At 35.9% G+C, this 26,670-nt stretch overlaps 1 protein-coding gene across 2 annotated transcripts in view; it reads right to left on the minus strand.

Moving 5' to 3' along the window:
- RYR3 (ryanodine receptor 3) overlaps window positions 1-26,670 on the minus strand; it is a 208,420-nt gene that overhangs the window by 93,695 nt on the left and 88,055 nt on the right. For both annotated transcript variants that reach the window (XM_030452246.1, XM_030452245.1), the window contains exons 24-38: window positions 25,502-25,661; window positions 24,927-25,074; window positions 23,769-23,974; window positions 23,115-23,289; window positions 22,350-22,558; window positions 20,924-21,108; window positions 20,243-20,279; window positions 19,711-19,871; window positions 19,012-19,177; window positions 16,177-16,263; window positions 15,568-15,794; window positions 13,755-14,556; window positions 13,041-13,241; window positions 11,564-11,666; window positions 6,402-6,539 (exon numbers count right to left, since the gene is read on the minus strand). In XM_030452246.1, coding sequence (XP_030308106.1) covers window positions 6,402-6,539; window positions 11,564-11,666; window positions 13,041-13,241; window positions 13,755-14,556; window positions 15,568-15,794; window positions 16,177-16,263; window positions 19,012-19,177; window positions 19,711-19,871; window positions 20,243-20,279; window positions 20,924-21,108; window positions 22,350-22,558; window positions 23,115-23,289; window positions 23,769-23,974; window positions 24,927-25,074; window positions 25,502-25,661 — 3,005 coding nt within the window. The remainder of the gene's footprint in view (window positions 1-6,401; window positions 6,540-11,563; window positions 11,667-13,040; window positions 13,242-13,754; window positions 14,557-15,567; window positions 15,795-16,176; window positions 16,264-19,011; window positions 19,178-19,710; window positions 19,872-20,242; window positions 20,280-20,923; window positions 21,109-22,349; window positions 22,559-23,114; window positions 23,290-23,768; window positions 23,975-24,926; window positions 25,075-25,501; window positions 25,662-26,670) is intronic.

The following is a 26,670-nucleotide window of genomic DNA, read 5'->3' on the forward strand; positions in this document are numbered from 1 at the left end:
TGAAGTACAAAATGTCCACAAATTTTAGACTTTTTTTTACAGATCTAGCTCCTAATTTCCTTAGTACTGCCAGAAATAGATAATCTTTATGGGATAGAAAAGAATTTTACTTTCAAAATAATGTGATAGTTTGGTTTTTTTGTTTGTTTGTTTGATGAGAGAAAATACTGTATGATTCGCTCCAAACAGATGTTTTCTACTTCAACATGTAGATGTTTCAACAAAAATATTTCTACTAACTCAGTTATGAGGGTGATTTTATACACATGAGTTAGCCATCAGATATTTATACATATAACTAAAAGAATATTACAATTTTTAGTGCAGACGTAATATTCCATAGGAAACATTATCACAAAAAGAACAAGTGCAAAACAATTATTTTCCCTTAGACTGAATTGTCTATGCAGAGATTCCCATGAGTAAGAGAAAGAAAATGACCCTTTTCTCTGGAGTTTTGAAAATGTTTCTCCACTAAAAGTATTACCCTCTCTTAGGTTTTAGTACCTTTGAAGGTTTTGAATTTTTTTCTTCTGATAAGCTTTTATGTATCATACTGTTATATATAATTATTCTTAGGTAGTACCACAAACAGCCTTGGAGAAATTAATTATCTATCTCCTTGCATGGATTTTTGGTCAAAAGAAAAGAAACAGAGTAGAATTAAATAGCAGTGATAATAATGAAAGAGAAAGATCTGTGAAGTTTTGCATGTATCAGTGCTGTGTTCTGTAATGTTAAGTACTTTCCTTCCCTTAGAGACTTGAGAAGGGCATATGCAGATGTGAGCAAGTTTCATGATAGAAAGCTGTGAAGCATATTGAGTGTAACTGAAAAAAGATGCAGAACTTAAAAAGGAAAAATTGGACAATAAAATGCTGATTTACTTTAAATAAAGTATTTCTGAATAAAATGGGGTAGGGAAATATAGTCCTTGTTTGTAAATAGAACAATGAGATGTTAACAGAGATAAGACCTTATAGATCCATGAAAGCCACATAATTACAGAATAATTGATATTGGAAGGGACCTCTAGGGTCACCTAGTCTACCCCCCATGTTCAAGCAGTGTCACCCAGAGTCAGGTGTTCAGGACTATGTACAGATGGTTTTTTAGTATCTCTAAGAGGGACACCTCCCTGATCAAGTTATAAAAATATTGGCTCAACTATCACTTTCAACTCAAATTCACTGGCAGTCAAAAAGATCGTATCAAAAGCCAGGAAGGAATAGTTAAAGCAAAGTACTTTATGCCACTATGTTAATCCATAATTTAGTCACAACTTTTCATCCAGCACCAAAGGACATCAAATGAAGCCCAATCACACTGCAGGAACTAAGCCAAAAAGAAAAGTGAGAAAAGTGTTTCTTCACATAATGGATGAAAGAACCCTGAAGCTCCCTGCAAAAAAAATGTGGCAGCTGCTAGAAGTTCACATTTAATCAAGTGAGTTGTACACAAGTATCCTTCAGGAAGACACAATGGGGATACAAAAAGATAAACCTTTTTAGACTCAAGAAAGCTCCTGAGCCGTAGATAACAGGAGACTGCAAAAGCACTGAAGTCATAAATATTGTATCTGATTGTTACTTGTCCCTAGATAACCATTTGTGATCACTGTTTCAAACAACGTTGTTTTTATTTTTATGGGTTTGAATCATTACACCCTGTCTTCGATATCATCATTTTCCAGAACTCTAGAGTCTGTTCAGTGCTTCTCCCTCTGTATATACTCTGCCTCCGAGTATATAAGGCTCATTCCAAGGTTTACTTTCTCACTTTGAATAACTAAACATATAATTTGCCCACATCTAGGCATAGAAGTACATTCTCAGGATTTCTAGGTGAACTATTGCAGAGTAAAGCCAGAGATACAAAATTTTTAAAATGTTTTATTAATGATATTTTAAGACTCATTAGGGTTAAACACTTTAGGGAATAAGAACATAGTTCTTTCTAGGCTGCTCTTAATGTCTTTTTTGCATCTCAACTGAAGTTTAGAAAAGTCTGTTTAGAGCCTCCTTTTCTTATCGGTTGTACTATGACACTGATGGATTTTTTCCTCCACTCCTACCCTCTTTTGCCCTGTACTGAAGTGGAGAAGCTGCTGTGCTTTTTGTACTTGAAGATAAAGTTCTACTTGCAACTCATCCAAAAGATGAGAATAGAGGAGAAACAATTAAACATTTTGATTCCAGCATGATCTCAACAATCAGCAATAGTTTGATATTCTTTTTGGCTCCTAATAAATCACAAACTGCAATCACAATGTACTGCAATGTACAGCAACCAAATGTTCTGCAACTAACTTTAAAAATAAGCAACAAAAAAATGGTGTCATCAGCCAGAAGCAAGCTTATTGTAAGTAACAAGTTGTACATCAAAATTTTGTGCTTTCAATGTAAATAGCACTCTAAGGAACACAGTCTCAAAGGATACGATCTATGATTCTTCAACTTGATGTTACAATTGCATCTTTTTTTTTTTTTTTCTAGAACATACAGTAGATATTATTCAACAGAGATTTAACTTTCTCCACACTAAGATCCCTTTGAAAGATCTGTGGTTCATCATTTGAACATTATGAAGTGAGGACATTAAGGAAAGCCAGTAAATTCTATTTCCTGATTACTGTATATCTTCAGAATATATATGATATATTCACATCACAATAGCAGATACCCTCCCTAAGACTGAAAGTTAAGTGAGCCTCACAGCCACAGTTTTTATTCCCAAAAATGCATGAACAGTATTGATGTTCTTTCATTTATAGATGCAGAAAATCTAAGGAGCAGATATATCACTCACTAGCTTAAAAAAAAATAAAAGTGTTTCATTGCCATGTGTGTAACGGGTACTCTCTCACAGCACAAGCTTCTGGCTTGTGGAAAGAGGTGAATGGCAGGCCAGCAGATTAACCTGCAACAGAAGCTGGGAGCAATATAAATATTGGGCACAGTGACATTAATAACTGCCTAAAAGAGCTTCTAATGGTTTTTTCCAATTTTTAAGTTTAACAAGAAAATGCTGTGCCTTAACAATCTTTCAAGGCTGCATAATGAATCCCCCATATATATGCCTTTCCTAAACTATAACTTAACAGTTACAGAAGTCCTGTCACTAATTCATTGCCTCAATGTCTTTATTCTCCGAGTTCTAGTTTGTTGCTTTGGGGGGGTTTCTGTTGGTTTTTTTGTTTGGTTTGGTTTTGAGGTTTTTTTTGGTTGGTTGGTTGCGCTTAGTTTTTTTTTTAATTACTAATTCATCAATAACACTGGTTTAAATCAATGGTATTCCCCTCCTAAGATAGAAGTCCATTTGTGAGTAGATATGAATGCATGATTAGGGGAAAGGAAGGTTTCTTTGCAGAAAATAGCTGCTATGAACATTGACACTCTCAGACTGTATGAGTGAGGGTATGAATCTCTGGCCAAGGGCATTTAGCCTTGACAACAGGCACACACCAAGTGCACCACTACCCCTCTTAATGCATATAAGAAGATTGGGTTACCTCAGGCATTCATTTCCCTTCACTTACTGAATTACAAATGCTCTGTGGGATAAAGAGGAAGTGCACACAGGGACAATGAATCTCAGTCTCTGGCTACAGTAAATTATATTATATAACATAACATAAATATTCTGTAATTTTTTTGTTGTCCATTGAGTAACTTCATATGCATATTTGTACTATGCATCACTCCAAGGAGAAGCCCAAATCTGACAAAATAATGTGAAATTTCCAGAAAAAAAGACTCTGAAGAATAATTTGTGCAACTTTTATTTCTTTGTGACCCACAGAGCCAGTACATGAGACATATAAACTGCTCTGTTCCAAGGACTGAATGTCATGTGCCTTGAGGCCTTAGGAGTGAATTAATACTGATTCATGAAAATCTGCATGAAGCCTGAAAAGAAATTATAGTTCCCAGATACTGAGTAGATTCTACTACCATTAGAGAGAGAGCAGATGATAACCAATGAGTCACTGGAGAAAAAAACCCTTCACATGTAGCACATGAGATTATTGTAAGACTGAATGTGCTTACAATCTAATATCAAGCTTAGCAGTCCTGCTCTGGGGACAGGATAAACCCTCTCCAGTGCTTTACAGAACAAACAGATCATGCAAGAGGTGTCCTGAGTGTTGCTGTCTAATCTCACACAACTCTTGAAATTACTAAGTCTGAAATTAAGTTAACTGTTCCTGGTCTGTGCAAGGACATATTGCCAAACTTCTCTGGGAAACCTGTTCCAGTGTCTTGTCACCCTCACACTGAAGAATTTCTTCCTAATATCTACCCTAAATTTACTCTCTTCCAGATTTCCTACCTTGTCCTAGCACTACATGCCCTTGTAAGAAGTCCTTCCCCAGTTTTTCTGTAGGTCCCTTTCAGGTACTGGCATGCCCAGAGTTTTCTATTCTCCGGGCTGAACAACCTCAACTCTCTCAGTCTGTCCTTGGAGGTGAGGTGCTCCAGCCCTCTGATTATCTTTATGGCTCCCCTCTGGACTAACTTCAACAGCTCCATGTCCTTCCTGTGTTGGAGACTTCAGAACTAGTCACAGTACACCAGGTGGAGTCTCAGAAGATCAAAGCATAAGAGGAGAATAACCTCCCTTGGCATACTGGAAACACTTGTTTTGATGTTACAGAGGATACAATGGGTTTTCTGGGCTGCAAGGTCACATTGGTGGCTCATATTGAGTTTCTGATCAACCAACACCCCCAAGTCATTCTCCTCAGGGCTGCTTTCTGCCCATCATCTGCCCAGCCTTGTGATTCTGAATGTGCAGGACCTTGCACCTGGCCTTACTGAACTTCATGAGGTGGGGATGGACCCATCTCTCAAGCCTGTTGGGGTCCCTCTGGATGGTTTCCCTACTCTCCAAAGTGTTGACCACACCATACAGCTTGGTGTTATCAGCAGACTTGATGAGGATGCACTCAATCCCACAATTCATGTCACTAAGACAGATGATAAACAGCACTGGTCCCAGTACTGACCCCTGAGGAATGCCACTTGAATGATCTCAATTTGGATATCAAGCTGTTGACTGCAACATTTTGACAGCACCCATCCAGCCAATTCCTCATCCAAATAAAGAGGAATAAAGACTATCAGTTTACTGTCAAACACCATTAAACTAATCAACTTCAAATGAATTCTAGTATTGTTTCAGCAATTATTCTCAGTTCAGTGTTGTGCTTATTCAGTTGTGCTAGGTACAAGGACTGATGTCAGAGATGTAATACACATTTCCCCGTTTATATCATTCCTAGATAAGTCAAATAAGTTCTCTCTTCTCTCATTAGTTCCAAAACATTTACATAGACTTTTCAAGTCAAGTGTTCAGACTTTTTTTTTCTATTTTTAAGAAACATTCATAGCTAAAATTACTCAGCAAACGTAAAAAGGATATCCCAGTCTTTTTCCTCTCTAATATTCTGATGCAGAATGGCACTTCAATAAAATTTATGTTAAATGGTGTCTGTTCTTCTCATGTATATTTGAGCAACATAAAAGCTCACTGTAAATGGGCAATGAGATTTTTAAACTATAGAGAAAATAATTCTAGCAAGCTGATGATATCTAAACTGTATTTTCCTCTTCTCTCTGATTTTAGAGACACGTTTGAATGTATAGAAGCAAAAAAAAAAATTGAATTCTGAAAAATTCTATTAAGCACTTACGAATACAGAATTTGTATTTGTGAAAATAAAGATGTTCCTTCTTTTTAATTAGTGAAATGGATTTAGTATTTCTTTAAATTCAGAAAGGATATAACCAAAAAGGATAGGCATGGATATATATATGCGTACATATTTGTGATGCTTGAAATAAATCAGAAAAAGTTGTTAGTTTTTAATGAATGTATATATTCTCTGTTAACAAGAGAAATAAGTGAAATCCATCCCTTTCTATAGAAGAAAAGTCCAAAAACTGTGAAATCATTTTGCCACATACATCTTGGATCTGTGATGCACACTGAAGCATGCTCATACAGGAAAGAAAAATTAAATTAAGAGGTAGTGAGGAAAGTATTCCATTTTAAAATCCCCAGTCATATAAATGGGAACTTCTGAAGTATAGAATGCTCAATCTGGATTATTGTCCCATAATAGACTTTATAAATTTATCTGTAAATAATATGCAAATTTGCAACCCCAGAGTTAGCGATCTGGACCCAGAACCTCCACCCATTGTAACTCTGTAATTTTGTAAACAATACTTCTAAGATGTTCAGTATGTAGAATAATTGTTCTAAGGGGTAGAAGGAACTTAAAACATGTAACAAGTCTCCTCCTTTATATTGCTAGAAAGTTTTATTAGAAAACAAATTCTAGTTGTCTGTGCACCCTTGCATCATGGCAGAATTCATGTGGAAAGAATACTTACTAGGAGATTTCTCTTCTTCATCCTTAGGTTCTACTTTTTCTGCTTTTGGTGGACCTTTGATTTTGTACATTAATGAACGGAGTTTGCCAGTCAAAGAGGTATCTTCCTCTTCCTCTTCCTCCTCTTCTAGTGGAATACCTTCACAAATTACAAAACTGGTTAGAAACCTTTGAAGATTAACTCCTTTGGTATTAAAACAATAAAATACCAACAGGAATATATTTTTTTTGAGCAGCAAATTTAAAATAGGAAAAAATATAGTAAGGCCTGCAGCTTTAACATATTAACTACAGCAGTGCTCCTCAAATTATAGTTATAAATATTTCTTGTATCTAGATGTATAGTAGTATTTTTTTCAGTATTATGACCAAAGAGGTGGTATTTTTTTAAAATTGTACTACCACAACTATTTTTGACTCAGAGTCATATTTGATTAAATAAGAGATACTTTGTTTCACATTGCAGAAGGCAAACTGAAGAAAAAACAAATGTATGGTTATATCTCACAATACAGCATTAAATTTTAAATGAACAAAATTAACTAAATTTTAAAACTGTACCTAGGCAGATATTCAGAGATTATACTGGTGATGCATATTTTTCATTAAAAAGTACACAACAAAATTGGATGTTATTTTACAAGGTAATTTAATACAGCTTAGTGCCCTACATTGTTTTAAAACCAAAGTAATTTCATATCTTTTACACCTCTTATTGATGATCAGATACACATGAGTTTTGTGCAGAGGCACAGAACAGCTAAAAAGGTTCCCTTCACACCAAGTTAATTGGGCCAAACTGAAACGTAAGCTCTTTTTAATTTACCTGATGGTCAAAATGAAATTAAGAAAAGGAAAATATTTCCAGGCAGAACATGAAAGAGTACAAGCTGAAGCAGAAGGAAAAGAAGAAACTGTAGAGGCTAAAACTGGCTTTAAGAAAAGAAACTAAGAAATAAAGAACTGAAATGCACCATCAGCTTGGAGAAACTTTGCTGCTGGCAGCTACCAAAGAGAAGGAGTTGAAGTTATGACTAGGAGTGACTAAGTGACTAGGAAGAAAAAAATTCAAAGGCAGAGGGAGAGAACTAGAAATTGAAATGGGAGACTAAGCTAAGACGGAAGGAAACTTACAATCAGAGTCTGGAAAAAGTAAGAAAAGGAAATGTAGCCAGTAAGGAGTGGGAAGAGAGCATAGAAAAGGATGTTAAAGAAAGCAAGAAGCTATCTGATGTTGAGAAAAAGCTACATCCTGGAAGCAAGAACTGGGAGAACTCCTGACAAGCTGAAATGGACAGACAATAAGAAATGCACTGGGATGATGAGATGATGAGTCTGCACAGTGTCAGACTGGAGGAGATGGGGTCTATTACTGCTCCAGATGGGGTCTCATTCGCTGCTTTATATCATTCATTATTCACTAATGTCCTAAAGTTCATTCATTATTGTCCTAAAGTTGCAATCCATTCAGAAGCTGATCACCTCATGTTGCTACTGGTTATTTACTTAATTCAAGTGGCAGAGGTCTATGCACTTGAACAGATGGTCCCAACCCAGATATATGTCAATTTGCTATTATGCAACATAGTCTGTTGCAAATTTGTTTGTTTTGTTTATAACCAAGAAATTACACACAAAAATTATGTTAGATGACTATTATTTTGCTGGCAAAATTAACCACTCACAGTTAGGACATGCTTGGATTAAGACTGCCTGAGTAACTATAATTCAAACTATTTGCATATATTCATTATGAAGGATTCTTTAATTACTTAACTGCATACATTTTTCCACTTCAACCACAACATATACTTAGTACTTAGAGCTGATTAAATATTTCAACCACAACTCCTATGATTTTATCTACAGCTGTGATTACTTAGGAATGTTTTTCAGGACTAAGTCAGGTCACACATAATAAGGAGCATTTATCCACAGTTACCACTTATGATAAATCTGGACAAATTAATGAGTAGGGTTTTGTTCAGAATCTCAAGGATCATTAAACTATTTTAAGAATGAGACTGTGCTTTCTATATCTTTGGCTCTCTCCATCATTCAACACACACACACATAATGTAGTAAACAATGAAAGTACACCCCTAAAAAGCAAACTTCCACAATCACCTGTCACCTCAAGAAAAGATGAAGAATGATAAGAAGCTAAGCTAGCTCAATAATACCAGCAACAAGATTTCAAAGTAAAATAAATTGTAGATATAAGACATTTCCAATTAAGCTGGGGGTCTTCCAAAATCATCCTGGACTCTATGATTCCAAGTAGGCTTTATCTTCGAAAACCAGAGGTGAAATCAAGTGCCAAGTGAATGAACAATGGAGATGACAGTATCTATCTCAAGAAAAATGGAAGATCTAAAAGGGTATTAACAATTCACTTTAACATTTGGAAGACCAATAATGGAATGAAAGAAACAGTTTGGTGAGCAATTACACATAAGTTTGGCTAACGATCAGCACAGGATTGTAAAAACCAAATTACGTTAAACCAACTAAATATCCACCTACAATGTAGCTGACCTTGCAGATAGAAATGTTGATTTTAAGAACTTCTGATCATCATCATCATGGCTTGGCTTTGTGAACAAAGACTTAAGAAGGGCTCTCCCCACGCTTGCTGGAAGGGCGCTGATGGCTGATAAGGCCAACATGGGACAGGCAGTGTGGTTGCAAAAGGCACAGCAGAGTCTCCTGTGAAGGGACAGCCAAGGTACGGTTCCTTCTGCACTGTATTTTCTCTTTCTGATTCTCTGTGTGTTCCCAAAGGAGGCAGCAGCATTATGGATGGTGTCTCCATGTCTCCCGACTGGAGGCCAGAGTGGACCACTGCTGGCACTCAATATGGCCACAGCTGAGGGATTGTTTCAGGGAGTCCTTGTGTCTCCTCTCTGGGGCTCCTCTGTTGTGGCAGCCGGCGGGAAGTTCACCACAGAGCGCAAGCTCAGGGAGGTGGTGATCCTCCAATCTGGAGACGTGCCCTGCCCAGCACAGCTGCGTCCTCAGTATCATGGCCTCATTATTGGTGACCCCTGCCTGTTCAAGGACAGTGACATTGGTCACACAGTCAGTCCAGTGGATGTTTAGGATTGTACAGAGGCAGCATTGATGGAAGCACTCAAGGAGTCGCTGGTGGTGGGTGGTAGATGACCCAGGATTTGGACCCATATAAAAGAGCAGACAGTAGAATGGCTCTGTAGACATTGATCTTTGTACTTTTCTTCAGGTGTTTATTGCTCCAGACTCTTTTATGAAGTCTTCTGAATGCTCTGTATGCTTTTGCTAATCTGTTGTCTCTCTCTTTTTCAATCTTGGCATCTGAGGAAATAATGCATCCCAGACACTCGAACTGCTGGACTGACTTAAGCTCTGATTCCCTTGTGGTGATGTGGGGATGATGGAAGTCCTCCTGTGGTGCAGGTGGGTTGAGAACTTCTGTCTTCAAGTGGACTTCCAGCCTAAAAAGCTCTGCGGCCTCTGCAAAGCAGGATGTTATGCACTGCAGAGCTGCTCCTACGTGAGCAATGAGGGCAGCATCATTGGCAAAACCCAACTCTCAGATGTAGTGAAATGAGGCAACCAGGTGCCACTAATTGCCAGGCAGTGGGTATGAGCTTGTGTTAAGCCCACTTGTGCCTGATTAGGGCGGGCCCCCACTGCGCATGAGCAGAATTAGGGGGCCAATAAAAGGTGAGGCTTGAAGCACAGGCTCGGCTCACTCCTGAGCAAGCCAGCAGGAAGGCTAGTCGCTTTCTCTCAGCACCGCACTACCTTTGTTGCGCCACTAGGGCTCATTTGTGAGGTTGTGGAGTCTCCTTCCCTGGAGACATTCAAAGCCCACATGGATGCATTCCTGTGTGACCTGCTGTGGGTGACCCTGCCCTGGCAGGGGGGTTGGACTAGATGATCTCTTGAGGTCCCTTCCAACCCCTAACTTTCTATGATTATCATGAAATCACAGCTTGATGGTTGCTGAAGATTCAGATATGATATTCAGAAACAGCAGCACAAGATCACAGCAGAAATCTTAATACAATCACAGAATGGTCTGGTATGCATCATGGCTACAAACAGAAAGCACAAATTGGTAATTACAGGTCAATACAGAATACAATTCCATGAGCTGTGGAAAACTGTTCTTAGGGATAACCAGTGAAGAAAGAACTAGCAGATTTTATTAAACATGTAAAATGAACTCAAGCAGAAATGAAGAGGAGGAAGAAGCTTTTAAGATTACCATGGTCTTTCTGGGAAAGAACTCAAGATGCTATCAATTCACTGTAATGACCAGGTCCTCTTCTTGAACAAGATAGGTGCCATCAACCATAGGACACTATGAAGAAATGCACTGGAAGAGTGACTACCAATGTATCTACCAAGTTGGTAGGTAACAAAAACTTTGCGTATACTAGTTTTAACTACATAATTATTGGCAATGAGCAGTAACAACAGGAAGATCCAGAGTGTATATTTTAGTATCACTGTAAAGAGACTAATAAATCCTTGATTGTCTTCATAAGACTGAGATCTCAATAAACTAACAAAAGATTTTTTGCATCAAGTATAAAATATGATACTTTAATCTACATAAATTGCACAGGGTATCTGATATAGCTCACCCTTGAGAAAATGCTAAGGAAGTCCAATTTCAATGATTGGGACAAATCAGGATGTAATCTGCAGTGCAGCAGTGTTTTATAATGATTGACCATCACAGGTATGCATACACCAGGTAACTAAGCTAAGGCAGCAGCAGAACTCTTTAGGCAGAGTTTCTTACTGAATTTTCTGCTACTCAACTTGACAGCAATTGTTCTCTCAATACCTTTTATCCAATTGTACAGATATGCAAGTGTCTATATGAGTGTTTTATAATCTAACCTTTTTGTTTGGATAATTTTTTATTCTAATTAAAACTTGTTTGATATAGAAACAGTATAATTATAGGTAATACTTATTAGTTATACAACAATTAAACATAAAACCATGAACCAGTTTCCAAATATTTTTGCAACATACACTAAAATCTGTCAGGGAAGTCTAAGAAAAAAACCCTCATAATAGTATTTTTTTCTAACTAACATTTTTTTTTTTCATATAAAATGTTAAAGACACAAACAAAAAATGTAACAAAACCTTGCTACTCACCACAGTGAAGTAGAAGATCATCATGGAATTCATATAACTCTTCCCGAATCTCCTCTGGACAGGGACAATCCTCTCCCAGTTGAAAATTCAGCAACATATTAATCTTAACGGGAAATGAAACATCATTAAAACACTGAGATAGCCTAAGTAATATTCTATTATATAGCCACACGTTTTCTTGAGGTAGGAAAGGCCATTTCCAACATATAGATAGAAGCCCAACACAGACTTCATGCTAACATTTAGCAAGTAAAATTATTAGATAATCGTCATCTTGCAGGACTGGATCAAATTCAGCTCCTCAGCACTGGACAGTCATGTTCAACTTTTATATATGTTGTTCATGAATCATAGGACATTAGAACGATTTGGGTTGGAAGGGACCCTCCATGGGCAGGGATACCTCCCACTGGACCAGGTAGTTCACCACCCCATTCTACCTGGCCTTGAACACTTCCAGCGATGAGGCATTCACAACTTCTACAGGCAACTTGTTCCAGTGTCTTGTCACCCTCACACTGAAGAATTTCTTCCTAATATCTACCCTAAATTTACTCTCTTCCAGATTTCCTACCTTGTCCTAGCACTACATGCCCTAGTAAGAAGTCCTTCCCCAGTTTTTCTGTAGGTCCCTTTCAGGTACTGGAATGCCACTAGGTCCCCCCAGAGTTTTCTGTTCTCTGGGCTGAACAACCGCAACTCTCTCAGTCTGTCCTTGGAGGTGAGGTGCTCCAGCTCTCTGATCATCTTTATGGCTCCCGTCTGGACTAACTTCAACAGCTCCATGTCCTTCCTGTGTTGGGGACTCCAGAACTAGTCACAGTGCACCAGGTGGGGTCTGATGAGAGTAGAGAGGGAGAAATCCCTCAACTTGCTGGCCATTCTTCTTTTGATGCAGCCCAGGATTTGGTTGGCTTTCTGGGCTGCAAGCTCACATTGGTGGCTCGTATTGAGTTTCTGATCAATCAACACCCCCAAGTCCTTCTCCTCAGGGCTGCTCTCTGTCCATATCCTCTGCCCAGTCTTGTGCTTGGGATTACCTTGACCCATGTGGAGGACCTTGCACCTGGCCTTATTGACCTTCATGAGGTTGGCATGGGCCCATGTCTCAAGTCTGTCAAGGTCCCTCTGGATGGTTTCCCTACCCTCCAAAGTGTTGACCACACCATACAGCTTGGTGTTATCAGCAGACTTGCTGAGGATGCACTCAGTCCCACTGTCCATGTCACTCACACAGATGTTAAACTGCACTGGTCCAAATACCAACATAAATCCTAAGTTTGGTGTAGAGTATGATTTGTGGAGTACAAGTACGAGTATTCTGACATTTAGTATTTTGGGGCATCTTAATAAATTTTATTTCAAATTCAGTTTTGTTTCTCTAGCAGTTCTAATGGTAGATTAGAAGGTAGAACTCTATTTTATCATTACGAAGGATTTTTTTAATCTTTAGATTCAAATATTTGTTTAACATTACCTGTTCTTGAGGAGGGGACCGAAATTCTTTGGTCTTCTTGGCAGTCAAAGCAGCAGACATGTTTAAGGCTTGCATGAGTTCATTGTACCTGTATTTCTGATTATATTGCAGCTTTGAAACATAACGGTCTGCAAATGATACAATTGCTTCCACTCTATGTCGAAGCTCACAGTCACAGAAATAATTGAGTAAATGACACATCTAGGATAGAAAAAAAAGCAGACAAATTCAATAGTTTCACAACCATTAACTGGGTTAAGAGCTGCAATGGATACTATATGCTGCAATAGACTAAAAATTATACTTTTTTCCCCATATTTTTTTTAAACAATGTAAAGTTAAGAAATTTATAGTTTTATTTACCGATTGATAATTCCATGTTGCATTCTCAGTATTTGACTCCACAAACTCAAAACATGTAGAAACCAGGGAATCATAAAATATTTTAGGTTGGAAGCATGTTCTTTAAAGACCACCTGGTCCAACCCTTTGTCTTTTAAAATATTCCAATGAATTGTGTATCTATTTTGAATGTTTTACAAGCAGAAATAATTGTATCACCATCAAACTTTGTATTAAAATCTCAAAGTAATAACAAAGTGATATAAAATTCTTTAGGATTTCAAATCTTACAGACTAGAGAACAGACAAAAAGCATCACCTTTTTTCCACCAATAGTAGAACACATGTAATACATTTATATTAAATGGTCACCTGAAGCTTAACAGACTCTGGCAATCTTGTCTGCAATAAGCCTTTTGCTGGAGCTTTCATTTCTTTTAATGCTTTCTCCCCAGCTTCTACAGCTTTTTCTTCAACTTGTGTAACCTCTTCTTTCTCTGTCCTTTCTTCTGTATCTTCCTTGTGATCTCCAAACACGTTGGGATCAATGAGCAGTAATACCTGCTTCACATCATCATCATCAAACACCCCCATTATGAGCAATGTTGCTATCAGTTTAAGAACAGGAACAAACTGGAATGCAACTTGTCCTCCAACAGGGTCTCGTATATGAGCACCACTACACTGCACTGCATCTGTTAGCATGCTTATGGCCTTGGATTTGAGGGTATCAAGGGGTATCTCTGGGCTGGATGTCTGACGTTCTTCACTGGTCACAATAAAGCACGGAGTAGAAAAACTAAAGCTTGGTTTCAGGCAAGTGCTGAGCCCTACTCCAGGTAAACCATGCTGCTTGGTTTCATCAGGAAATAATTTAATAGTTCGAGTTTCATCTGTAATTGGAATGATAAATTCATTGTTCATCATGAGCTTGGCTTGCTTGGTATGCTCCAAATGAATACTAATGAGCAAGTCATAGAATCCAGAACGCAGGAGTCCAGGTAAGTACTGGTTATCTATTGTAAAAAATAGCTGAGAAACGTCCACATGGCTGCAAAGTGCATAAGCCACTCTAGTGTTACCTAGAGCACAAACTGAGCAATAGAGTTTTAAAGTGTGGTAGTGAAACTTCATCAAGTCTTCCTGTTCACATAGTTCCAAAATATCAACGCATCTGTTGTGAAATAAAGGCACAGAACATCAATCAACTCCCTGAATAATCATTTCATAGAAGAAAAGTTTTATAATCTCTTTTGATCAGTTCCACGTTAAACCATAAATGTTAAGGCAGGTGCTGGCTAATCTTAAATTGTACATCATTAAACCACAGCCAATAATGGTTATAAATTGATTAGATTATTTATAACTAAATACTCCATAAGGGAATAAAAAAAAAAATAAAAAAAAAACCTCTAAGATAAGGTTATTTTTTAAATGTGTTAAATTAGAGCTTGCTTTTAAAACAAATGTATTTGGAATGCTAAAAATATGCAGTAATACCATCACTAAACAGCACCTTTATAGTTTATTGAGGATTACAGTTTCATTTTCTCCACAAAGCACAGGTTTTTCTTTTCACTCTTTTACTGAATTCAGTTTTATTAATGATAAATAAAACTTGTTGATAAAAGAAGCTGCATAAAACTTCTAATAGGGCAGCTATTAAATTAGCTTTCTGCTATTTTTTTGCTTATATAGCTTAGTTTGTTCCTGGCTATTATATTTGATATTTAGATACTTCTTTAATATCTTCAGTCTCTAGCTAAAAATTAACAATGATCTAAGGAAGTCAGAATCTTCAGTAAGAACATAAAAACTTAATTAATGTAAATTCAGAGCAGATGAAACAGGAATAACTACAAAAAAAAGAAAAAATCAGTAAAATAGTACCTGCATGGTCTTTATATTTGTTTTTTACAAGTTGAGAAAAATCTCTTATGCTTAAAGATCTTGAGATTTAAATAAAATCAAATAGTTATGCTTTCTCTTATGTATACAACTGTCATCACATGGCATTAAAATTACTAAGCCTGTCATAGCTAATTAAGTTTCACAAATACTATAACAGATAAGATCGGAAAATAAAAAAACTCAAGGGTAAATATGCAGGTTAAACCAGTACCCAGATTTCAGCTTTCAATATACTGCATTCACATCAAGTCACCACAGCTTTTTCCAAATGTACCTATTTTCTTCTGGGATATGAAGTGCCATCATCTGCAGAGGTTCCAAACACTGCACAACCCACCCATGACGTTCACTGACACGCTCAGTTTCTACTTTAAGAAAGATGTTTGGCATCCTGCTCCATAAAACAGGGGTAATTGTTTGCACATCAAGGCGAGGGGGACACTGAGGAACAGGATTTCTTTCTTCACTTTTAAAAATTGCTGCTGATAAAGGCATGGTGTTCTGAAAAAAGTAATTTAATTAAAATTATTTTTGTACCATCTAATTATAAATAAAACTAAAATACAGTATGAAATTACTGTTTATTGATAGCAAAGAACACAGCGAAATAATAATAATTTAAAAATATCCATAGAATTGGGTAAAATAAAAATCCATTTTAAAAACCACAACACTAAGGGGGTTGTCAAAATATGAGCTCATTTTGACAAATGCCGTTTAGAACTGTTGAAGAATTAAATTCATAAAAAAATTACATTTAGAGAAGTAAGTATAGAAGTCAACTAAAAAGTCATGCTATTGATTCAATGGTCCTGAACAAATTCAACTAAACAGGAATTTTTGTGGAAATAAACAGATCACCTCTATGAAAAACAATTTGTACCTTTAATTTACCAAGTTCAAACTGAACCAAGTTAGTGCTTGTAGGCCGAACAAAAGTTGCCGGAAAGAGCTTTGTGTTTGGTTCAACCTAGAAGAGAAATAAGATTTAAACAAATTTAAACAATGAAAGAACATATCCTCACAGAATGTGATATGATGTAAAAGAATTAATATGTAGATTACAATTCTTCATCAAAAACTGTAAACATTAAATTGCTGGTGAGTGTCTACACATAGTTTACCTCTAATATAGTGAACCATTTGCTGAGTTATCTTTATAGGCCCAGCTAACTTCCAGGCAGGTGTGTCTGCTGCTTTTTGTGCTCTCAATACTGATAACAAGAACTCTGATAATGCTACTTTTTGATTCTTCTCAGACATATCCAAATCCAACACCTCATTCTAGAGCAGCTCTTTAGAAGTCTATCCACTTTACAGCTACATCTTTGGCTCTTGCTCTGGAAAAACACCCTCTACAGACTGAGGGTAAGATACTTTTTTTGGGACCACTACACATCCTGTAGAATTTTTTCATATTTTATGCTTGACAAAACAATTCACTGCCAAAAAAGCTCAAAACTTTTTTTATGAGGAGAGGCTGAGGGAGCTGGGGCTGTTAAGCCTAAAGAAGAGGTGGCTCAGGGGAGACCTCATCGCTCTATACAACTACCTGAAAGGAGGGTGTAGCCAGGGGGGGGTTGGGCTCTTTTCCCAGGCAACTCTCAGCAAGACAAGAGGGCATGGTCTTAAGTTGTGCCAGGGGAAGTTTAGGTTAGATATTAGAAAGAATTTCTTTACGGAGAGGGTGATCAAGCATTGGAATGGGCTGCCCAGGGAAGTAGTGGATTCTCCATCCCTGGAGATATTTAAAAAGAGACTGGATGTGGCACTCAGTGCCATGGTCTAGCAACTGCAACAGTGGTAAAAGGGTTGGACTCGATGATCTCTGAGGTCCCTTTCAACCCAGCCAATTCTATGATTCTATGAAAACCAAATTTCTAAGAGCCATAGAACCAGAGGAAAAAAGAAAGAGAGTGAGATAGCAACCTTCAATCAGGACAATGCAAACTTTTACTTCATACAAATACTAATTTATTCTAGAATTCTCTACAAGACCAGCCAACTCTACTGCCATGAAAGAAGGATTGAAAAAGTACTTCTAGAAGAGTATGTAATTCAAAACATTTCAATGCTCCAAGAAAAAAGTACACTCTATACAATCAAAGTCCCAAGATTCCAATTAAATATTTTAATCATGATATATTTTTTAAACTATGCATATACATTATGCATAAAAAGTACAGTTAGAATACTCATTCTGTGAAGGAGTGAAACTCCTCACTTTGAGGATAACAAACTATCAAAAATTGCAAAACTATAAACTGAGAGTCACAAAGAGAGCAATAAAAAAATCCATATTCTTTCAGATGAGAAAACAGCTCCAAAACACAATACAAACTTAAAGAAAATGTGGAATAATAAAGTATACTGAAAATCTGTATGTATTTTTTTCATAACTATGACCATTGGCTTAGACAGAATAAGGTAGGGCCAAGTATGTACATTCTAATGTTTTTAATACAGGAAAAAAAAACCAAAGCCCAATCCGGAAACAAAAGGCATGCTGGACTGAAAGACACTACTAATAAGATTTGTGTTTTATCTCATTAAATGCTGAAAGTAACTGACCAAGACAAGAGAACTCTCAGCCTCTGACCAAAGATAGATTTCTGACCTTCAAACTACACCAAAATTTACAAATTCAAGTATTATTAGTAGGAAATATGTATTGCTAACTCAGAATAAAATATCTTGTAAACTGATATTTAATACCTCCTTTCTGCTACAAATACCTTAACACTGGCCTGACAATTAACTTATATGAATACACTTTCATTTACTTTTCTTTTATAGACAGTGGTGGCATTTTTGCTGAGTATCACCACAGTATTCAGTAGTTAGGTGAAGAACTACAGCAAAATTCATTTCATCTCCTCAGCATGATGACAAGTAGGCCTTTAAGAATGAAAACAGCAAATATTTTCCCTCTGCTTCAACTGAGGAGACTGAAAAGTGCAAAGAGTTACACGGTTAGAATAATTACCTGCAAGCTCTAGACCAGACAAATATCAGTCATTTGTTGCAATTTGGGTGAGAGATTAGATTTACTGAAGCATTTTAAAGATTCCATTTTATTTTATTTTATGGTAAAATATTCAAGAAATTAAAATGAAAACTACATAAGACTATTTTCTCTATTATCAAAATCAGAGAAAATATTTAAATTAATCAAAATAAGCAAAAGTTGAGAAATATTTCACCCTTGGTTGTAACACTGCTGTTGGAATATGCCACTGTATCTTTACAGGAAGTGCTGGGTATTCTCATTTTTGAACAAGCCATGTGATAACTGTTCCATTGAAAAACATTTCCATAAATAGCTCCAGGTATTTTTTCATGGGAAAGAGAAAAAACAGAAGAGAAATAACTTATGCTACTTTAAATAAATATCTCTCTTATACTGAATAACAAATTTAGTTATTTTAAAAAATAAAGAATAATGGAAACTATAAATGAAGGTTCTGAATCCCAAGAATTGCAAAGTAATTTTTCTTTTTTAACAGTCCTTCTTCAACATTTGAAACATCTGCACAAAGTTGGAAAAATGTAGCTTTACAAGAGAGAGAAAAAGAGGTGTAAAAAAAAGAATAGTACAGGAAAACCTTGTTGTCACATGAATAATGGTCATGTTAGCCCTCTGAACAAAAAAGAACTACTTTGTAATAGCATCTAAGTGACCAGCTTAGTAGATAGCTTCCTGCAAAGCTATTAATACCTGATAACAAGTGCCAAGCTCTTTTCCATTGGCTGTGAATGACAACATCCCAGTAGCCAGTTCAATGAAGCATCCAATTTCTATATCAACATTACTGCGACCTGATCTCTGGGAATTAGCAATTACATCTCCTCCCCAAACCATATAGCAATTGCTGCGCTTCACACTGAAGGGATAGCAAAAACAAAGAAAATAAACCATAGGGCACACAACCTGACTAATTATACAGCCAAGATGTACTTTTCAATGGAGTAATAGCTAAGATCCTCAAAGGTGCTTGTGCTGCTATTAGCTTTGTTTTCACGTTAAAACCCCCCTTTTTTTTCAGTAATGCAAGCATTATGGGTAAGGGATCAGACTAAGCGCACCTTTATTTTTTTCTTATATATATATATAAAATATATATATATATGAAATAATTTCCGATGCCTCTGTATAAGATACATTGAAATAACAGATTCATTCACTATGACCAAGTACCAATGTTAAAAGGATCGCAAAGCAATCATTCAAATGATATTGGTGATACACAGCACTTTCACAAGTCTGTGTAAAACACACTCATGTATAAATGAGCTCATAACACTCCTACTCCAAAATCAATTACCCCCACATTTAAAACATCAAGCTTGTGAATAATTCACTTTTGAACAACAGTACTAAAATATAATCTTTAACAAGCAATAAATAAATTCATACCTTTCATGAACCCTGCCTCTCTCATCACCTAAAGTAACTGTCACTGTACAGTTTTTATTTAGGTCAAAATCCTCACTGTAAAAATGATAGTCTGGTGTTACCCAGCCAACCCAGACAGAAGATGGGTCTTGGCCAGCAAATATCCGTAGTGAGTAAAAATACTGAAAAGAGGAAAACAACATATTAGTAATAGAAAAAAAAGCTATTTTAACAAGAAATACTCAAATAGTAATTCCAAAAAATATTCACATAATAAAACTTAGCCCTGCTAATTCCCATTCTCTTAGTAAGCTATATAAATGTTAAAAAACAGTTAAATAACCAGACTAGTGGTTTATGATCATGAGCGTTATGGCTGAAGTCATGGAAATCTGGGTATTAATATTTATACAGTGCTATAAGACAGCAAACTGTTAAAAAGGCTTCTTTCAACAGATCAGTTTCCAGTGAACATGCTTCCATATCTAAATCTAAATCATAAATAAATCTACTTCAGAAAGTAAGAACTAAGCATCTCAGCATCTTTTCTTACCGTAGTAGAAGGAACAGCAATTTCTTGGCTGTGCTTTCTAAAGGTAAAGGATCATCAGAAAAAAAAAAAAATTAAAAAATGGGCAAGTTAAGCAAGCAAAGACCATTCAAGATACAACTGATACAACTGCTCAAAATAACTGCAGCCAAGGCAGCAGACTGCAGGGGGTGGGGCAATATGTTTACAGCAATTAACTAAAGATTAAGGCAATGCTTGATTGTGGTGAACTTAGTAGTACCTGGTATCTTTAAAAATCTCTCTCACAATCTTTCTTCCTTTGTATGGAATAGTCAATTTTCCAAAAACAATAAGCTATTGAACAATAATGTTGATAAGCATTAATCCAGTTGGCAAGTCTCTGAGCTCATTTTCTAGCCTTGATTAAGAGCTTTGCACATCCCAATGATTTTGAAAGGATGGCACCTGCTTAGCAATGCGTAACTATAAAGCTTGTGATACACCTCTTCAGGAATGGTTCTCTCTTATTTGGGTATAGCAATCAGGAGTAAAGTTGTGTTCTAAAGGTATTAAAACCTTCAAGAAAAAAAAAATCTCAATAACATGTATCTTATGTTTGTATGTGCTCAGTCCAAAAAGATGCATGAATTCTTGTGAGTAATAGTAGAAAATATTACACTTACACTGAGAGTATGATATAAGATAACTAAAACCAAGCCTAACCGTCTTTGGAAAGCATCAGATGAAGCATTTTCCACACCCGTGCCGAAGTTCAATGCCGAGCGGAACTCGATGGGCATGCTCAGACGACAATAAATCATGTCTGCATTGCTGTTCTGTGTGCCAAATGTTTTGTGGGTAACTTTCAACCGAGGGGGACTCTCAATGGTTCCATCAATTCTCAATATCTAAAAATAATAAAAATAATTTTAAAAGGATAGTATTTTGAGTAAAATGCTGAAACCTTTGACCAAGCAATTACAGGATGCGATAACAGAAATATTAAATTTAAATTTTTCAAAGCGAATTAATTTCAAAACAGTGCAACCTTCTTCTTTGATAGGAAATCTAGCCTGAAGAGTAAATAATGCAACAGATTCAGTGTATCCTCACTACAGTAAATATTTTCAAGCCATTTCATACAGCATTTTCCAAAATAAAACTATAGATTTTATTAATTCAGGTGCACAAGTCATTTAAAAATTGCTTTGCAAGAATTAGCAGTTTTCTACCTCAATGAGAAGAAATACCAATTATGATCCTTCACATAATCATTGTGAAATCAGAGTCTGATATTATTTTCCTTTGTGTGGAGAAAGTGGGTTTGATTTTAAACTCAGTGGTAGGAGCTTTCCAAATCTTTTAAATACAGAAATACAGTTGAAATGATCCTGATAAACTGGAAAAAAACTGTTCAGATAATTTATCTGGAACTCAGTGATGTGTATTTTGTTTAAAAATGAATGTTCAAAGACACGTGTTAGGGAATAGTTAGATAACAATCTGAATTATAATAAATAGCCAAGTATTTAAAGTAAAAAAATCCACCCAAACAGCAACTCATCAGGAATTCAAACATACTTTTGTGGAATATTTCATCCAAAACATAGGATATACTACTCTGCTCTGGAGTAGACTAATTAGAAATCTGTGGAATTCTTACTGCTGGTGCATCATGAGAATGAACGAAACATAACACTCAGTGACATAACAGGTACATTTGGATAAGTGAAGTGGACTAATTCAGTCTCTGTTTAGCTCACATTTGCATTAGCATTGTGTGATGCTGAATTTAGATGACCAATTCTTAGATATTTAGGAAAAATGTATAATACAGGTTTTAAAAAATGAAAGCCACTATAAGAATATTAAAAAATGGCTTTGAGAAATCACAACTGACATGTTTCAAGACACTAATCACAACAACATAAATTAGTAAAACATAATAGAACCAATAGGTATATCCCTGTGAATGGTAATACTACCATAAATGAAGTTTGAGATAGCCAAGATCATCTGGAATTATCTAAATGGGACTTAACAGATTTATATGACAAACTATCTGATGACAGTACTATTAAGGATTTTATGTCTCAGCTTGCTCAACAAACAGTTGATAAACAGGTGTATCCCAAATATGTAATGTTACCTCAATGTGAGGATGATTTTTTGGCACATTGACAAATGTTGGTAAACGTTTACTAAACCACATAGCAACATCTCGGTTCATGTTGACAGCAAAAGGTTCAAAACCTTCTTGAAGTCCACACATTGTATAATACTTGAATGTACTGGCATCCATTCCAAGGTTCATACGACCAATCTGAGCTAGACCGAGTGAACAAATTGGAACAAAACCTAAGAAAACAAGAGCAAAAAAAATCAGTAATTTATTTGGAGAAAACAAGCACTCTACTTTGGATCCATCTGATGGACATTACACAGATTATTCTATTTATTTCAACATGAAACCAACATGAAACAATTGTTACTAGTAAGTAGATTTGTGTGAAAAACAAAAAAACTATCAAGAGGTAGTTTCGTGGACAATCAGATTTGAAAAATCAAGATTTGTTAAAGGCAGTTACTCATTAGAAGAATCAGTTACCTTCATTTTCAGACTAAAACAATGCCTTTATACAATCAGTTGGATAGAAGAGGACTTTGGGTAGATGAACGCTATTAACAAATTTTAAGTATGCTCTCTGAGGGCAGTGAGGAGCCTAAAGGGCTGAGATGAGATTCAGGTACCTCAGTATATCAGTTTTAAATCAAATTTGTTGTAAGTATCTATAAATTTATGGTCAACCTTCATCCCTTCACGGGGTGGCTAAGGATATACAGACTAGATTTTCTGGGTTTTTTTGTTTTGCTTTGTCTTCTCATAATCATGTAGCCATAGAAAGAGAATTACCGCTTTCTATTTCAAAGTCAGCAAATGCAAGTTCTGAACCATTACTGGTTATAAGCAACTCTCCATTCAGAGTAAAGATAATAGATTTGTCTTCCAAGTTTATCATACAACCAACCACATCTCCTGGTTGCCAGCTTCGTCCAAAGAATCCACTGCCTTGATGCCAACGCTGGCCCTTAACAAAAAAAAAAAAAAACAAGATCAACACTGTGCTAAAATTTAAAAAACTAAATAACAAATAAAGATAGTACAACAAATATTTTCACCTTTGAGGAATTTGCAAATAGTACTGATCATGTTTTTTTAATGTAATTAATTACCATCTCGGTTATGTCCCATATTGAAAACTAAGGCATCCTAACTTCAGTAATACACAAACAGCAATTTAGTTTTTTTAATGAATTTAAAAAAAAACAAACAAACAAACCCCAAGTGTTGTATTTTGATTGAGCACAGATTTGTTATAATAATTCACTATCCAGAACAAAAAAGCAGATCCTCCCCCCCCTGAAAGAGAGCTCAGAGGTCTCTTAAAGAGCTCTTTATACAAATAAAAAATATTCTAATAGCTGATTTGGAGTTTAGAGAGGAAAACAATGCTGTTGTTCTCTGCCTAGCTGTTGGTAGGACAAAAAAAGTTAAAGATCTACTGACTTTGTATCCTTCAAATACAAATGCTTGGTCATCAGCTCCCAGCTCTAAGTCAGGCCGGCAGCCTGGCCTGGCCCAGCCAACGCGCATATCTCCACCTGTCACAGCTTCAAACTCAAAGTACCACTTCCCAGACTTGACTGCATAAGACTGTTCTGCTCTGAAAAAACGTATCTTGTCAATGCTGACTTTTTCTACTGTTTGGTCAGCTGTAAAAAGAAACAGAGGAAAAAAAAAAAACACAACACCTTTTATAAACAGATGAAATAGAAATGGAACAATTTAGCATTTCATCCACCTCTAGCATTTTCTGTCTGTGAAAACTGTCCTAATCTACCATTGCATGTTAAAGGAACTTCATAATTAATGTTAAAAGAAGAAGAACAGTAAACAGTATACAGAGGTGAGCACATTGTAATTCAGAACAAGATAAGTGACAATCGACTATTTAGAATCAGAATATTTCACACAATGCAGAGCCCCAAACATAAAACTGACTATTGGAAACCTCAGAAGTGTAAAATTACTGTATGCAATACAATCCAATGGAAGAATGCAGTATCACAATATAACAAAATACTTTCCTACACAAGTCAATACACTCAGAACATTTTAAAAATATATCAAATTTTGCTTTGGTTTAGATGTTTTGTTTGTTTTTTTTTTAATTACAGCTGTATAGCAACTGTGCAAAAAACTTCTACAAAAATTGCTATTCTGGATTGCAATTAAAAAATCTTTTTCTTGGTGCACTGCCTTGACTACTTAAGAACTAAGTTTGATCTGGAGTAGTCAAACCTAATCTGCATACCATATGAAAAATGTATTTTAAAATAGTCACTCATTATTTTCTTTCCTTCACTAATTCCAAATGACAACAATTTGTCCTATCCCACTCTAGATTTTCTCCCATCTAAAAAGCATGGAAAGAATTAGCAAATAGTTAACTACAGCCACTCTTTAAAATATTATGTATGTTTAACTAATATAAAAGTAATTTACAAAGCAGGTTTGGCACATTTCCATGAAGTGCAAAAAAATACTGCAAAAACGCACTACTATTAATTCATATCTTATGTTTTCCTTATCTGTTTCAGCAGTTTATGGTTTTTCTCAGCACTGAAGGTAAAGAAGACCCTGATTCTTATTGAAAGTACATACCCATGTCTTGGTCAGGTGGCTCAATAGTATAACCATAGCCTGCAAATGTTCGAACAGCTTCGCGGAGGCTGTCCCGGTTTGATTTTTTAGTACGTTCATCTAATAATGCATATGGCACTAGTCGAGGATTACGTTTGTTCTTAAGATCCTAAAAGGGGTTATAAAAAATAAACAAGAAGAATGCTGTGGTTAAATATCACAAAGATTTTAAACCATGATACAGAAACGCAATCTGAAATAACATTGCCAGACAGAAAAAATACTGATGAAGAACAGTTCCATGACCGCAAGCCCAATTGTTAGTAACGCCAAAAACATAAACACAAGAATGAAAGAGAAGGATGGAAATATATTCTCATACCTCCTGCAGCTGCAAGTCTGCAGATCTGAAAATCTACTCAGACTTGCATGAGTGAGGCTTCTATTTCTGTTCCCCACCCCCTCTACCTTTTCCAGACACTACATAACACTGAGTATTTATCTTCGTATTTAACCTTCCCAACTGATGTTCTAGAGAAGAAAAAATAAATCTTTCTTTCTTTACTTGTTTCAAATGCATCTAAAGGAGTCTTTACCTGCTGAATGCCATAGGTCCACCCTTGCTTTATTCTGTCTTTTGCCCAAACATTATGTGCATTTTCTGCTAGCTTGTCAACTAGAACTTCTTGAGAAGGCAACAATTTCACTTCAGAAAGATCAAGAGGGGCAGGTTTATATCCATTTGACATCATGTAACTGTAAGTCAACAAAGGAAAAACAAAATATCATGATACCTCACTAACTGTATATAAAGTTTTCTATGTGGCATTCATAGGGTGGTATTCACTTTTTCCTCTACATTTTTCCATCTCCTGCTCTCCCCCTTCTACGTAAAAATCTTGCATTGCATAGGGTCTTTGACCAGGATATAAATTGTGTTCTAGCAGAGCCTCATTTCCACCTACTTGCACCCTACTTAAATATACATGCCCCAAATCTGGAAGAGAATCCCTAAAGAGCTGCTATGAAAATACCCAAATTCTTATTAGATGAGTACTCTTTATAATTTTTTTTTAATACTTGTAATTTAAAACTTTCAAGGAATTTTGTTTTTAAAGACCTGCATGATTAATTCTTTTGAAATTATTTTTGTGCATTTTTAAGTATGGTATTTTTAATATACTAGCCTGTAAAGACTGCATTACCATTTTTCCAATTGGAAAAAAACACTTTTAACTATTGCTCTTTCTGCTTTTTAACTGAATAACTTTAGTAGTTTTCCAGTAGCAGGTATTACCCTCTCCAACCCTTCCACATAGTATAAAAAATACTCTGATGGTTTAGACATCCACAGACATCCACTTGCTCAAATCAATGTTTACATCTGTTAATACGATTCATACAGGCAATAGATATTTCAACAAAAGCCAGAAACCAAGATTTATTTGTTCTCTTACTGAAGAAAGCAGTATCAAAACAGAATGATGATAGATTGCCTACATTATACACCTTGGAAAAGGTTATTTTCTCCTTTTTTAAATTAATATCATCATCTGAAGCAAGATTTCCATTTCCCATATCAAAAAAATATGTACTTTACTGCTCTCTTTAAAAACCTAACTTGGTTTCTTGTGGATAAATCTGCCTTAGGAAAAAAAAAAGACATTTGGTAGGTTAGCAAACTGATGTGAAAACATCCATTTTCAAGTTTTGTTGGGCTTTAATCTGTCCCAGGAGGACTACAAAATCCCCACAGAAAACTCTC

Source organism: Calypte anna, chromosome 5A (assembly GCF_003957555.1).
Source record: "Calypte anna isolate BGI_N300 chromosome 5A, bCalAnn1_v1.p, whole genome shotgun sequence".
Taxonomy (NCBI): domain Eukaryota; kingdom Metazoa; phylum Chordata; class Aves; order Apodiformes; family Trochilidae; genus Calypte; species Calypte anna.